Consider the following 15,400-nt stretch of genomic DNA (forward strand, 5'->3'; position numbering starts at 1 on the left):
AAGCAGCACAGTTCGTTCTATGCAAAAGTGTGTTTTTTATTATTTTGATATTCACTCATCAATTAAAAGATTTGGAATTTACCAAGTAGTTGAGTTTGTTCTATGTAACAGTACTTTATTATTAATTTTCGATACTCAGTCATCAATTAAAAGATTTAGAATGTACCAGGTAGTTTATTCTATGCAAAAGTGCTTTTTGATACTCAGTTACCAATTTAAAAACACTTGGAATTTAACAAGTAGTTGAATTTATTCTATGAAAAAGTACTTTTATATTAATTTTTGATATTCAGTAATCACTTAAAAGACAAAGAATTTACCAAGTAGTTGAGTTTTCTCTATGTAAAAGTGTTTTCTGATTAATTTTTGATACTCAATCATCAATTAAAAGACTTGGAGTTTATCAAGTAGCTGAATTTGTTCAATGGAAAAGTGCTTTTTATTAATTTCTGACTCTCAGTCACAAATTAAAAGATTTGGAATTTACCAAGGTGTTGAATTTGTTCTATGCAAAAGTACTTTTTTATTAATTTTTAATACTCAGTCATCAATAAAAAGACTTGGAATTTACCAAGTAGTTGAGTTTGTTCTATGCAAAAAGTGTTTTCTTATTATTTTACATGCTCAGTCATTAATTAAAAAACTTGGAATTTACCAAGTAACTGAGTTTGTTCTATTCAAAAGTGTTTTCTTATTAATTTTTGATGCGCAGTCATCAATTAACAGACTTGGAATTAATCCAGTAGTTGAGTTTGTTTTATGCAAAATTGTTTTCTTATTAGCTTTTGATACTCAATCATCGATTAAATGACTTGGAATTTACCAAGCAGCTGGGTCTGTTCTATGCAAAAGTGCTTTTTATATTTTTATATTCACTCATCAATTAAAAGGCTTGTAATTTATCAAGTATTTGAGCTTGTTCTATTTAAAAGCAGTTTTCTTATTAACTTTTGATACTCAGTCATCAATTAAAAGACTTGGAATTTACCAACTAGTTGAGTTTGTTCTATGCAAAAGTACTTTTTATTAATTATTGATCCTCAGTCAGTCATTAAAAAAGATTTGGAATTTACCAAGTAGTTGAATTTGTTCTATGCAAAAGTGCTTTTTTAATGATTATTAATACCCAGTCATCAATTAAAACAAATGGAATTTTTCAACTAGCTGGGTCTTTTTTATGCAAAAGCGCTTTCTTATTAATTTTTGATACTCAGTCGTCAATTGAAAGACTTGGAATTTAAAAAGTAATTAAATTTGTTCTATACTAAAGTATTATTTTTATTAATTTTTTATACCCAGTCACCAATTAAATGACTCGGAGTTTACCAAGTAGATGAATTTGTTCTATGCAAAAGTACTTTTAGATTAATTTCTTAATTTGTCAAGTAGTTGAATTTGTTCTATGCCAAAATGATTTTTTGTTAATTTTTAATATTCAGTCATCATTTAAAAGACTTGGAATTTGGTAGTTGAATTTGGAGAGCCACGTTGTGTCGATGAGCAGCCAAAGAGTACCATTGGTACAGCCGCATACATAAATAAATAAAAAAAAGTTGAAAAATTTTCCCAAGTCCAAAAAAAATCGTAAGTAAAAAAAGTGCTACTACAAACATTGTTTTTCAGAGGCAACGCTATAGCGTTGCCTGTAGTAAAGGCCATACGGCTCTAATGTTTTATTATTTGTTATTATTTTTTCCCAGGGGCACTTCATATGGAAGGGGTCGTCGTATAAACTTCAAAGTGGCTGATTCGATTGGAAATTGAGAGTTCTAATGCCCTTTTTTAGGGTCAAAAATGATGGGAAGGCAACTAACACCCCTTCCCTGCCCACCATTTCCCCAAATACATCCAATCAAAATTTTTAGATAGCCATTTTGTTTTATGTAGTTGATTTCCAGATAGAAATTATGTTTTTGAGGAAGACACTCCCCCCACAGCCCTCAAGGCAAGGGTTGTAAGTTATGCCCTGGGGCATAACTTGCTGACTAACTGTAATAACTAACTGACTTAATAACTAACTCGGGGGCAACTAACCCCCCTCTCACCCTCACCCTTTCCCCAAACACATCCAATCAAAATTTTGAGATAGCCATATTGTTCAACGTAGTTAAAAATTCTGGAAATTAGGTATTTGATGATGACAGCCCCCCACAACCCTCAGGGTGAGGGTTGTAAGTTATTCCCTGGGGACATATAAGATTCTTATAGAAAGTGTTGTCATAGAAACTTCAAAAAGTGCTCATTCGATTGGAATTTTAATAGGCAAAAGTGACTGGAAAGCACATAACACTCCTTCCACGTAGTTGAAAGTTCTGGAAATTCCCCTCACAGTCTTCAGGGCAAATTTTATAAGTTATGTCTTTGCGGTATATATGGTACTTATGGAAGAAATGGTCGAATAAAATCAGAGAGGGCTCATTTGATTGAAAATTGAAAGTTTTAGTTTACTTTTTGAGCGTCAAAGGTATCGGAGGGTAACCAGCCCCCCACGCCCATTTTTCCCAAATGCATCCGATAAAAAATTTGAGATAGCTATTTTGTTAAAAATAGTTCAATGATCATATAACAAAAACTCCGGTGTCACACAACTCTCCAGGGTCTGGGGGAAGGCATTGTAAGTTGTGCCCTGGGGGCATATATAGTTCTTATGGAAGGGATGCTCGTATAAACTTCAATGAGGGCTCATTTGATTGGAAATTGAAAGTTCTAGTTCACTTTCGAAGAATCAAAAGAGATTGGAAGGCACTTAGCCTCCCCCCCCCTCCACGCCCCTTTTTCCTCAAACCCATCTGATAAGAACTTTGAGATAACCACTTTTTTTAAAAATAGTTCAAAGACTATATAACGAAAACTCCGGGTTCGACACAGCCCCCCCAGGGCCCGAGGGCAGGCGTTGTAAATTATGCCCTAGGGCAGTATATGGTTCTTATGGAAGGGATGCTTGTAAAAACTTCATAGAGGGCTAATTTGATTGAAAATCGCAAGTTCTAGTTCAGTTTTTGCGAGTAAAAAGAGATTGGAGGGCAACTAGCGCACCCCCCCTCTACGCCCCTTTTTCCCTAAATGCATCTGATAAAAATTTTAAGATAGCCGTTAAGTTAAAAATTGTTCAAAAGTCAGATAACAAAAACTTAGGTGTCGACATAACCCTCCAGGGCCCGAGGGAAGGGGCTCTAAGTTATGCCCTGAGGCATATATGGTTCTTATCAAAGGGATGCTCGTATAAACTTCAGAGAGGGCTTATTTGATTGGAAATTTCAAGTTCACTTTTTAATAGTCAAAAGAGATCCGAGGGCAACTAGCCTCCCCCCCTCCACGCCTTTTTGCTCCGAATCCATCTTTTGAAAATTTTCATATAGACATTTTGTTAAAAATAGTTCAAAGGTCGGATAAGAAAAATTCCTTTGTCAATACAAACCCCCAGGGCCCGGGGGGTAGGCGTTGTAAGTGTTGTCCTGGGGGCGCATATAGTTCTTATCAAAGGGATTCTCGTATAAACTTCGGAGAGGGGTCATTTGATTGAAAATAGAAAGTTCTTGTTCACTTTTTAAGAGTCAAAAGAGATCAGAGGGCAGCTAGCCTCCCTTTACACTCCATTTATTTTTTCCCAGAGGAACTTCTTATAAAAGGGGTCTTCGTATAAACTTCCACGGGGGCTTATTCGATTGGAAATCGAGAGTTCTAGTGTCCTTTTTAAGAGTCAAAAGTAATCGGAGGGCAACTAGCCCCCCCCCCCCTCAAGCCCTTTTTCCCCAAATACATCTGATAAAAAATTTAAGGTAGCCATTTTGTTAAAAATAGTTCAAAAGTTAGATAAGAAAACTCCTGTGTCCCCAGGCCCTGGGACAGGCGTTGTAAGTGTTGCTCTGGGGGCTTATATTGTTATTATGGAAGGTATGCTCGTAAAAACTTCGGAGAGGGCTCGTTTGATTGGAAATTGGAAGTTTTAGTTCACTTTTTAAGAGTCAAAAGATATTGGAGGGTAACTAGCCCCCCCCCCTCCTCCATGTCCTTTTTTCCATAAACCCATCCGATAAAAATTTTGAGATAGCTGTTTCTTAAAATAGTTCAAAGATCATATAATGAAAATTCCGGGGTCGACACAATTCCCCAGGGCCTGGAGGCAGGCTTTGTAACTAATGCTCTGGGAGCATATGTAGTTCTTATGGAAGGGATGCTCGTATAAACTTCGGAGAGTGCTCATATGATTAGAAATTGAAAGTTCTCGTTCACTTTTTAAGAGTCGAAAGAGATCGGAAGGAAACTAGCCCCTTCCCCCTTCTCCACGCCCTATTTTCCTCAAACCCTTCCGATAAGAAATTTGAGAGAATCATTTTTTCAAAATGGTTTAATATCATATAACGAAAACTCCGAGTTCGACACAATGCTTCAGGGCCCGGGGTAGGCGTTGTAAGTTAAGCATTTGGGGTAAATAAAGCTCTGGTGGAAGGGATGCTCGTATAAACTTCAGAGAGGGCTCGTTTGATTGGAAATTGAAAGTTCTAGTTCAGAATTTAAGAGTCAAAAGAGACCAGAGGGCAACTACCCTCCCCCTCCCCATGCCCCTTTTCTCCCAAATGCATCTGATGAAATTTTGAGATAGCCATTTTGTTAAATAAAAGTTCCTAAGGTGAGATAAATAACTCTGGTGTCGACACATCCACCCAGGATCCGGGGACAGGCGTTGCAATTTATGATCTGGGGGCATATATGGTCCTTATGGAAGGGATACTCGTATAAATATCAGAGAGGGCTGATTTGAATGGAAATTGAAGGTTCTAGTTCAATTTTTAAGATTCGAAAGAGATCGGAGGTCCCCTAGCCCCTCGCCACGCTCTTTTTCCACCAAAATCCGTCCGATAAAAATTTTGAGATAGCCATTTTTAAATAGTTCTAAGGTCAGATAACAAAACTCCGGTGTCGACACAACCCCTCAGGGCCTGGGGGCAAGCATTGTAAGCTATATCCTGGGGCCCTATATGGTTCTTATGAAAGGGATGCTCGTATAGACTTCATAGACGTTTCATCTGAATGGAGATTAAAAATTCTAGTTCATTTTCTCTAAATGAACTAGCCCCTCCCGCCCTCACGCCTTTTGGTTTATCGAATGGTTAAACCCATCCAATAAAATTTTGAGGTGACAATTTTGTTAAAATAGTTCAAACATCAGATATTAAAACTCCGGGGTTGACACAACACCCCAGGGCCCAGGGACAGTCGTTTTAAGTTATACTTTTGGGGTATGTATGGTTATTATAGAAGGGATACTCGTATAAACTTCAGAGAAGAGTCATTTGATTGAAAATAGAAAGTTCTAGGTCACATTTAAAGAGTCAAAAGAGATCGCAGTGCAGTTACCAACCCCCCCCCCTCCCCGCACCCTTTGTTCCCCAAACCCATCCAAGAAAAATTTTGAGATAGGCATTTTGTTTAAAATAATTCAAACACCAGATAATAAAAAACTCCAAGGTTGACACAAACCCATTTTTCACGTTGATATTGTTACTTTGATGCCAGTTTTGATACTTTCATGAACATTTGATTATTTTTTTTTTTAAGTTTGATTTGAAATAAGGAATTCTTAAAAACTTGAAACTTTTTGCAATCAAAAACCAACAAAAATTAATTAAAAAATATTCTGACAAATAAGTTTTTCAATAACAAGTAAAGGCCATTTTAAACTTAAGCTCAGCAGACACAAATACCTGTTAGAATTCAAACTCAAAACGACCAGAAATTACTATAAAAGAATAAATGAAACCAAAAACGAACAGAAATTAAATAAACAATCAATGCAAACAAACATACAATAGGTATTAATGTAAACGAATAAATAAATATTAAAACGAGTGAAACTTAAATTGAATATGGAAATCAAGCTTGAAACGAACAAAAATCACTACAAACATGAGATTGGGTATCGCCTTTTTCTCTCACTTTAAAAGTCTAAAACTTACTGCATCATTGGCGCTTTACTGAAAAATAGATGCGTCTTGAACAGTCTTGGAGAGTATAAACAAAATCAAATTGAATATTTGATATATAATGATATTAATTGTTGAAAGATCCATCAGTTCAAGAATTTATTTCACTGTAATTTTATTTTTATTTTCAATGCTGTAAGAACTGGAAAAATAATATTTGTAATATAATTCGTTTTCAGCGAAACACCAATGACGCAGTAGGCTTTTGATTTTTATTTAAGGTTAAGGAAGGGGGCAGTATCCAAGCTCTTGTTGTTAGTGAAAATATATTCGTCTTGAACAACTTTAGAAAGAACTAATAAATTGAACTCAATATTTGATGTATAATGATATTAATTGTTGAAAGCTCATCAGTTCAAAATTTTACTATAATTTTAATGTTTATTTTCAATATTAAGTACAAAATAAATTATTTGTAATAAAATTGGTTTTCAAAAAAGCACCAATGACGCAGTAGGTTTTAAACCTTTACAGTGAGAGAAGGAGGCGATATCTAAAGTCTTGTTTGTAGTGGTTTTTGTTCGTTTCAAGCTTGATTTGCATATTCAATTTAATTTTCACTCGTTTTAAGATTTTTTTATTCATTTACATTAATATATATTGTATGTTTGCTCACATTGATTGTTAATTTAATTTTTGTTCGTTTCAAGTTTCATTTATACTGCAATAGCAAAAAAATTTTTTTCGTTTTAAGCTGGATTTTCATATTAAATCCAAGCATTACTCGCTTTAAGATTTATTTAATCATTTTATTATTATTGTCTTATGTTTTTTTGCTATAGTTGTTTATTTCATTTCTGTTCGTTTTGGGTTTCATGTATTCTTTAATAGTAATTTCTGGGCGTTTTGAGTTTGAATTTTAACAGATATTTGTATCTGCTAATCTTAAATTCAAAATGGCCTTTACTTTTCTTCAAAAAACTTACTTTTCGGAAAGTTTTTGTTAATTAATCTAATAATTCACGACTAACATAGCTATACGATTCTCATTTTGTATTTTGAAAATATTAAATATGATTTTTTTTTAAGTATATTTAATGGCATTTTAAGACATGCAAAAAAAGTTGAAAAAAAATTATGTTAAAAAAAATTTAAAAATAAAAAATAAAAGTTCAAAAAACATTTAACTTCAAAAAAAGTATGATAAATGGGAGGAGGGGCCAAAAAAGTTGGGGGAGGGGGTATTGGGGCCCTTAGAGGTTGGGGTCCTTGGTGGTTGGGGTCCTTGATGGTTAGCGTCCTTGATGGCTGGGTTTCTTGTTGGTTAAAACCCATAACCACCTCACTACTCGATTTCTAAGGATTGTACTGGATTTCTAAGAATTGTTCTTAATTTCTATATTAAAATTCTTTTCTCGGTGCCTACGACATTATTAGTTTCAACTTTATGTATACTTCAATACCAAACAATATTTTATATTAGCCACACTCCTCACTTGCTACTTGTGTATTATAGCGACCGTAGCCAAGAAGTGAAGCTAGGTCAATCGAATCAATCAACTCGTGAATGATTAATATATTCTGATCTTATTCTGACATTTATATGATATGGTGTATGAGTCACCATTCCCTCAGACTTATCTTTAGTTGATAAGCGATTAAAATTTCAACCCTATACCTGTTTTATTCAATCCAAATAAAAAAAATTGTATTCTCTCTAAATTGTATGCTCTTACTAATATGAATTCTGGGGGTCATTAAACGGGTGTATCAGCAATACCCCGACGACCGCCTTAAGGTATTAAGCTATAACTTTCAGGTCTTTTAATATTACTACTACTATTAATAAAAGTTACAAAATAAAACAGTGCTTAGGCACTGTTTATATTCGTCCGATAAGGCATATACGGTGTACTGACACAAATAAGAGAAATATAATTTTAGTTTTATTATCCGTACATGCCCAATCAGAGTGCTTAATTAGTTTTGTCCCCACATCAAAGAAGGATATAGCGGTCAAAATAGATCAAATATTCAATTTATATGGCTAGTATTGGTAATTTGCACTTAATTGGTTTTGTCCCAATGTCAAAGATGGATACAGTGGTCAAAATAGATTAATTATTAAAATTTTATAACTATTTTGGGTAATTTGGTACCACTGCTTATCAAACCAATGTGAACAATTTTTTAGTTACTTTAGCATCCAGTTATAATAAGCAAACAATAAAGAAAATCAGGATCTATTTGACTAAATTAAGCGTCTGCATTCTTTTTTCTATGTTGGCTAAGGCCTTGATTCTTTTTATGTAAAGTAGTGGTAAAGTGTGTTCGCTTCAAGCGGCTTGGTGCTGCAGTGAGTTGTTAATAGTAATTACAGTCTCTTGACTTCTCTGTCAATTAAGTCGTTTGTTTTTATCGTCAGATTAAGGTCTTTATTCAGCACAGACAGGTATTCAAACATAACGCGCTTCCGATTCAATCCATCGACTGTAGGCAATCAAGGCGTACGTTCTGAAAATCATAATCGATGTTCTGCCGACCGATGTTCTGTTGTTTTCTTGCTGGTCAAAATTCTAAAATATCTAGAAGATTTCTGGTAATCCCTAAATGAAAAAGCTCATTCCTAAAATACCTCAAAATCCCCATTTAGGGGGAAATCTCCAAAGTGGAAACATTGGAAAGGACATTCGTTTGCTCGATCTTTTCTTTTTGGGAGTTACAGTTGGCAATAGCATTACAATACCATCTTTACCTTGCAAACATCAAAGAAAGATGCCAGTATTATGCGACATCTTTGACAAGAAGAAGAGAAAATAAAAAAGAAATTCGTCTTTGTGTATCACTGAAAAACGTATAATTAATTGCGTATTTATGTTCCCTGTCTTTCGTAATTTTGGCAATAGGAATTTTTCACTAGTTTCAATAAACAGTTTCCACTCTGGCCTCAAGTGGGGAGTCTGATACTGGTGCTGACTCTCCGCCACCTCTGAAGCGGTTGAGACAAACTCAGTTTGGGTCAGCAGCCATATCTGGCTCAAGAGCAATGCAGCAACAGTCAAAAAATGGATTTCTTGCCAGTGAAATCTCAAGCTCAAAAAGCTGTGATGTTGGATCTTCAGTTGATGATCCCAATGAAATTGTTGTCAGGAAGAAAGCTGGCATTTCAGAGGCAAATGGTGTGACAAATTTTGCTCCTGTTGTCTCACTTTCGAAATCAGAAGAGGAGGTTGTTCGTCTTATTGGACAGCACTTAAATGAAATAGGATTAAGGTTTGTATATAAGATATATAGTCTAATGTACCCTAGGCAAAGGCTGTACACAGAGGGGGGGGGGGGGTAGTGGTGTTTGAACCCCCCTCCCTCCCAAATGTTTGTCTGACCTGTAAAAACATAAAAAAATGGATATAAACTATTTTTTTTGTGTGTGTAATCCCCCCCCCCCTCCAAAAAAAAATTGAGTAAAACCCCATTCAAAAAAAAGTCTAGGTACTAGTGTATGGCCTAGGCTGTACACTAGTATGCTAGTTAGGTCTCAAACAGGTAAAAAAAATGGCCTATTCTATTGCTACCAATAATTTGGCTTGAAGTCTAACTGATTAAAGTTCAAAAATTATGCAGCCAACCATTGTAAAATGAACACATTTAAGCTTCTGAAAATTTTACATTGACCAGCAACTGCAGAATTATTTCTTATTTTGCTGGACAGTTTGATTTAAGGTAATCATTAAAATAGCCTAGGTTACAGAAAGAGTATATCTCACATTTTCATACTTCTGAGATAATTGCTTAAAACCATCAGTTTTTCTTAATAGAAGCATCAGTCTAGTGATTGACCACTTCTAAAGGAAAACATACTAATAAAACAAAGAGGGAACATGCCATTATTTTCCTAATTTCATGTTGTTGTTTTTTTTCAAATATCACAGTGTTTTTCTGACAATACACCACCACCACCCCTCTCCCTCTGATGGCCAATAGGGCTATATATTATTGGGGACTATATATAGCCCTAATAATATATTTCTCTGTTCTTCTGAATCTTGTAATAGGCTATGTCATAATTCTTTCTTAAAATGGGTTTCTGCATTCTTGACTTGATGAAATCTAGTACAGAATAACAGTAGAATTATGGATATATACAAGCCTATGGTTTACTCCATTTTTGGTTTTAATAAACTGAAGATGCAACAGTACTTGGTCACCAGTGAACCTGCATAAAACTATTCTTCATTCTGGAGCTCTACCAGGAGAAATCCTCAGATTGCTCCTACCTGCAATTTAAGGTAATAAATAAAAAAAATAAATGTTCTTTTGAGAATATTTAATAATGTGGATAATACTAGAAAGAAACATGAAAATCTAATTAAGAGAAACATCCTGCATATCATAATATTAAAATTTCATTGTTTCAGTGTTTTTATGATTTTTTTTTATATATATATATATATATGTATATATATATATATATATATGGATATATATGAGACTATCAGGGGGTGTTTTTTTGTTTTTTTTTCTTGCCAAGTAATTACCTCTAAAACATTATAGTCAGAAAACCAACCATGATACATGAAAAGAGTATAAAATAAAGAATTAATGGCACTACTCTTGTTTTATTAGAATGTTTCCTTTAGAAGTGGTCCACCACTGAACAGATATCAGGAAATGCAGATCAGGAAAAATCAAAGTGTTGTTTAACCTACAGTGATCTGCTGATGCTCTGTTTAAGAACAGCTCAGCAAACAATAGGGTATTTGGCAATTAACCTACTTGAGAGTTGTGAAGCATTAGATTCAACCTTTGGTAAAATTCTAGGGGATTACCTTTTTCATTTGGGTATCTTAGAAAGTAGGGTAGATTTATATTGTTTATTACTTTTATATATATATATATTACATATTCACATATATATGTAGATATATGTATATACACATACATATATATATATACACACATATATATATATATCTACATATATATATATATATATATATATACTTTTAGGATTAAGATAAGTAAGTATCTATGATTTTTTTAGAGTAGTTTTTAGAAGTGTTGGTAACCATTTTCTACTGGTAAATAATTAGGAAAAAGGTGTTACCTTTCAAAATGGAATTTGCAAAGGAAGGGATTGGAATATTTGGGAACAATAGAAAAAGATGCATTAATCAGTGTGTTCACCTAGACAAGGACTGTAAAAGAAATAATATAAATTTACCACAAGTGCAGAGTTAGAAGCAAACAACTTCCAGGAATGAATTCCAAGTTTAATTTATCTCCTACAGTTGTATTTTAAAGCCTTTATCTCTATTCATTCCCTAATTCTAAGGCTTAGATGAAACATAGGCTTGAAGACAGGAACTTTTTTTCCCTTAATTTAATACAGTCCCAGTATGGTCTGAAATCTGATTTTACTGGTTTGAGTTGGATTTGAAGCCATTCCAGCAATTAAAAAAAGAGAACATATTAATGAAAATTCTTTAAAATATTGTGAATTAGAATTTTGAAATGGTTTGCATCTCAATATGCATTCTTTTGGCCTTATTTTTGCTGTTATCTGTTTCCAAATGTAGATCTGTGTAAAACTTTTATGGCACAAAGCTTGTCTAAATTCATCAAAGGTCAGCTGTCTTTAAAGAGGGCATTGTGGAGGTACACAATTTAAAAGACATTTTTCACAATCTGTCATCCTCCTTGAAGTTTCATTTACCTACCTCAACTACTTTTTTAGATACCAGAAAGTCCATCATGTGGAATTTTACCCAACCTTTAGGAATGAGCAAAAAAGTAATCCATCTAAATTTTATAGCCCCATTCTCTGTAAGGGAATTACATATATTTCATGGAAACCTCATCACTCTGCCTATAGCCTGTCACTTGTCTCTGTACCCTTTTACATACAATCCCATAATAAAGCTGATTTTTAAGAACTTAAAGACTAATTTCCTGAGAATTAACAAAACTACTATTAGTAACAACTCATTACAGCACCAAGCCATTTGAGGCTAACACAGCTGCATATGCTCTGTCCAATATGTTCAAAGGTTTATTCTTTAATCCCTCCCTAAAAGTCCTGATCTTCTTTAAAACCTTTTTCATGACCTTTAATCCTTTTTTTAAATCCTTTCAATGTCTAACTTATTTGGCCATAAAAAAGCAGCAAAAAATGTTTCAAGATATCTTCTTTATGGTTACCCCTGGGCTGCATAAAGTTTAGATGTATCAAGAGAAGACAACATGGTAAATGTGACAAATTTGTCAGAGGTAATAATTATTGTATGCTGATTGTGCAAAAACACTATGTAAATACTTTCTGCAGTTTATTTGTTTATCCTAAATAGTAGAACATTGTGGTTGTTTTAATGTTTATTTTCCATTCCGCTAGAATACCTTCCAGAATCTGCTTTGGTCTCCTTTTGGCTTCATGGTAATTTGCCCAGTTGCTGGAGATGAGTAATCAGTGTGTGATGCTAGTGTAGATACTCTTTTCTATGTATTGTTGTGGCACAATTAACTTAAACTACCCAAACAGCTTTACCATAGATCCATTCTTGAAAGTTGTATTCACACAGTTCAGCTTGGGATAGTGATTAGGAATCTGATAAGATTATGGTTCTTATCAGATTTTTCAATTGTGCACACTTAGGGAGGAGGAAGTGCCCCCTGATCTATTCTTTGATTTGTTTTTTAATTAGGAAATCCAAACACCTATAAAGCAAATCAACAAGCAAAGCAGTACATATAGCACTATTTGATAAGAAAACATGTAGCAAGCTTTTTCCAAGTCCAAGAATTTCACCCCCCCCCCCCTTCTTCACAAGTTGAGATCATAGTTATAGAGCTTTTGAGGGTGCTTTTGATTGTAAGCAGGTCAACAGGGAATTTCAACAGATGGTTCTGTTCTGAAGGCCTAGGGTAACTGCCACTGGCTTGGAGCATGGGAATATATCTTTCATTATCACCTTATCTTTCTGGCAATTGCAATATAAGGTAATCTAAGGTAGATAGTTCCAGAATCAGACTTGGAACATGGGACAACATTTTTCACATTTCCATGGTACATCTGTTTCAACTTGATATGGTCTTGGACATCAGTTGCTGCATAACTTTTCTTGGTTCCTATTGTTTTCTAGGGGCAACTTTGATCCAGACAGGTTGTTGAGGTTGTAAGCTGCTGGTGTTTTTTGATCCAATATCAAAATATATTTTTATTTCTTTTATTTCTGGTAGTGGTGTCAAGCTTCATTGAACTGTTATGGTGGGACAAGTTCTGGCTCATACAAATGTGGCTGAGCTGGTAGTATGAACCTCTGTAGTATGAACTGTCAGCACATGATCATTTAAACAGAGGATGCCAGGCTATCAACTGGTATATTCTGATATTCTAGAAGTGCAAGATATGACTCAGTTCTGCTCTGATAGCACTCCTTGATAATCTGTTTTGCTGTTTGTGCAATTTTTCTGCCAAGCCATTAAGAGTGTGAATAGTGGGCGTTGGAGGTAATGTGTTTGATTCCCCACCCTTTTGCAAATTTTCTGAACCCTGCTGAAGGAATTGCTATTCCTGGGTTCTTGCTGAACCTGCTGTGGGCTATTCTTGGTCAGCATCCTGGGAATGCCAAGGCATACAAAACGCAGCTTCATTTTATGTATTACTGCTTTCAAAAGTCATGTTATTGAGCCTGTCAACTTCTAAGTATTAGTTTATAGTAGTTCAGTATAATCAAATGTTACTTCCCTCTGAAAAAAGGAATGTCAGCACCAACATGTTTTCAACAGTAGTTGGGTAGCTCCATGTTCCTAAGTAGGTGCTTCTAAGGTTGCATCTGCAAGCAGTCACAATTGATACACTGGCTAATCATTTCTTCAATATTTCAGTTGATACTGGGCCAGCAGACTACTAGCTTCACCTGTTATTTTGTTTTTTCCATTTTTTTGGTTATTTTAATTGCTGTAGAACCTCTCTGTGTATGGTCAAGGGAATGACAATTTTGTCTGCTTTCAGAACCATACTGTAGGTAGTCAGTAGCTCATGATGGGTGTTCCAGTATTTCTGAATTTCCTCATGGCAGGTAGATCTGGCTTCTGGACATCCACTGGTGATAGCACTGATTGGGAAAGATAGCTTTTGGGGCAGATTTCGTTTATGATTTTATGTGTGCCAGTTGACTTATTAGCATGTTTTGAATTTTATATGAACAAAGATTTCTGTTTGTGAGTAGGAGGCATGATAGAGCATCTGTCACAGAGATACTTGTCCCAGGGGCATCCACACCTGAATCTATAGCATCAGACATTGTAGTCATACAGGTACAGTCAAAATACTTTGAGATAAGATGGTGTCAAAGATCTGGTTAAAAACCTTGACTGTCCGCCTATATATACATTGGTATTGGTGGAAATGCTTCCATGCAAATGCAATGGCTTCTTTCTTGATTGTGATTATTTTTTCTTGGTTGATGACAGCAATCTTGATATAAAGGCACATATTCCACAGTGGTTGTCAGTGTAGCTCCAATACCATGTTGTAATGCATTAATTTGGGTACAAAATCCTCAAAATTTATGTTGAAATGTTTCATGTTTCCACAAATGCTATTATTGATGTTATTGAATGCTTTGTCATGCACTGAAGTCCACTTAAATTGGCCATCAGCTCTATTTTCTTTTGCAAATGACAAGGACTTTGATTGGGTCTGTTCTGATATCTTTTGAAGTTAATATGTGTCCAAAATATGGGATTTCTGTCTTGCTAAAGCTCCTTTTTTCTCTGTTGGAATAAACACTTCATTTGCATGCAACTTGTAAAGTTTTCTCAAGAATGCTGTTGTGTTCTTCATCTGTTGCTCCTGAAACAACAATTTCGTTGATAAGGAGGCCCAGCACTGCCTTTTTCTTCTTCCTCCACAACAAATATTTCTTCTGTTATTTCTTTGGGAAGTCATCCTTGGTGCAATTTAGACCAAAAGGGCAAAACCTTCCATTAAACACAGTTAGATTGGCTGACTCACAATTGAGTTCCATGTTCCATTATCTATGCCGTGTATCCAGCTAGGAAATCTCTTGGGAGTTTGCAAATTTTATAGCAACATCTTCAGTTGTGGGCATGGGATGGAAAGGCCCCTTCATGTATTTGTTCAGGTTTTTAGGATCAAGCCACAACCAGAGACTGCCATCAGGCTTCTCAACAATGAGTACAAAATTAATCAATTCCATCAGTTTTGATATTCTCTTGATAAGGTCAAGTGTTAGCTCTGCTTTAAATTGATGCTTCATGGATATGGGGATCGTTTTGGGTGGCTCTGCTGTTGGCTTACAATTCCCTTTCAAGTAAATATTGTATTGAGCAAAGTACCTTTCATGTACTATTTTTTTCTATCCATGTTATATGGGAAATGTTGTCATAGATGCTTGGAAAAGAGTTATTGTGATTTGAAATTGAAAATTCTAGTACTACTTTTCAAGAGTTGATTG

At 34.8% G+C, this 15,400-nt stretch overlaps 1 protein-coding gene across 1 annotated transcript in view; it reads left to right on the forward strand.

Moving 5' to 3' along the window:
* The first annotated feature begins 8,752 nt into the window (after positions 1-8,752).
* Positions 8,753-15,400, forward strand: part of LOC148950270 (WD repeat-containing protein 26-like) — a 49,650-nt gene continuing 43,002 nt past the window's right edge. Inside the window, exon 1 of the mRNA XM_089092276.1 lies at positions 8,753-9,197. Within this exon, the coding sequence (XP_088948402.1) occupies positions 8,971-9,197 (227 nt within the window). The 5' untranslated portion in view covers positions 8,753-8,970. The remainder of the gene's footprint in view (positions 9,198-15,400) is intronic.

The sequence above is a fragment of the Artemia sp. Qi Xiang Cuo genome, chromosome 7 (genome assembly GCF_049724085.1).
Source record: "Artemia sp. Qi Xiang Cuo chromosome 7, ASM4972408v1, whole genome shotgun sequence".
NCBI classification, from domain to species: Eukaryota; Metazoa; Arthropoda; class Branchiopoda; order Anostraca; family Artemiidae; genus Artemia; species Artemia sp. Qi Xiang Cuo.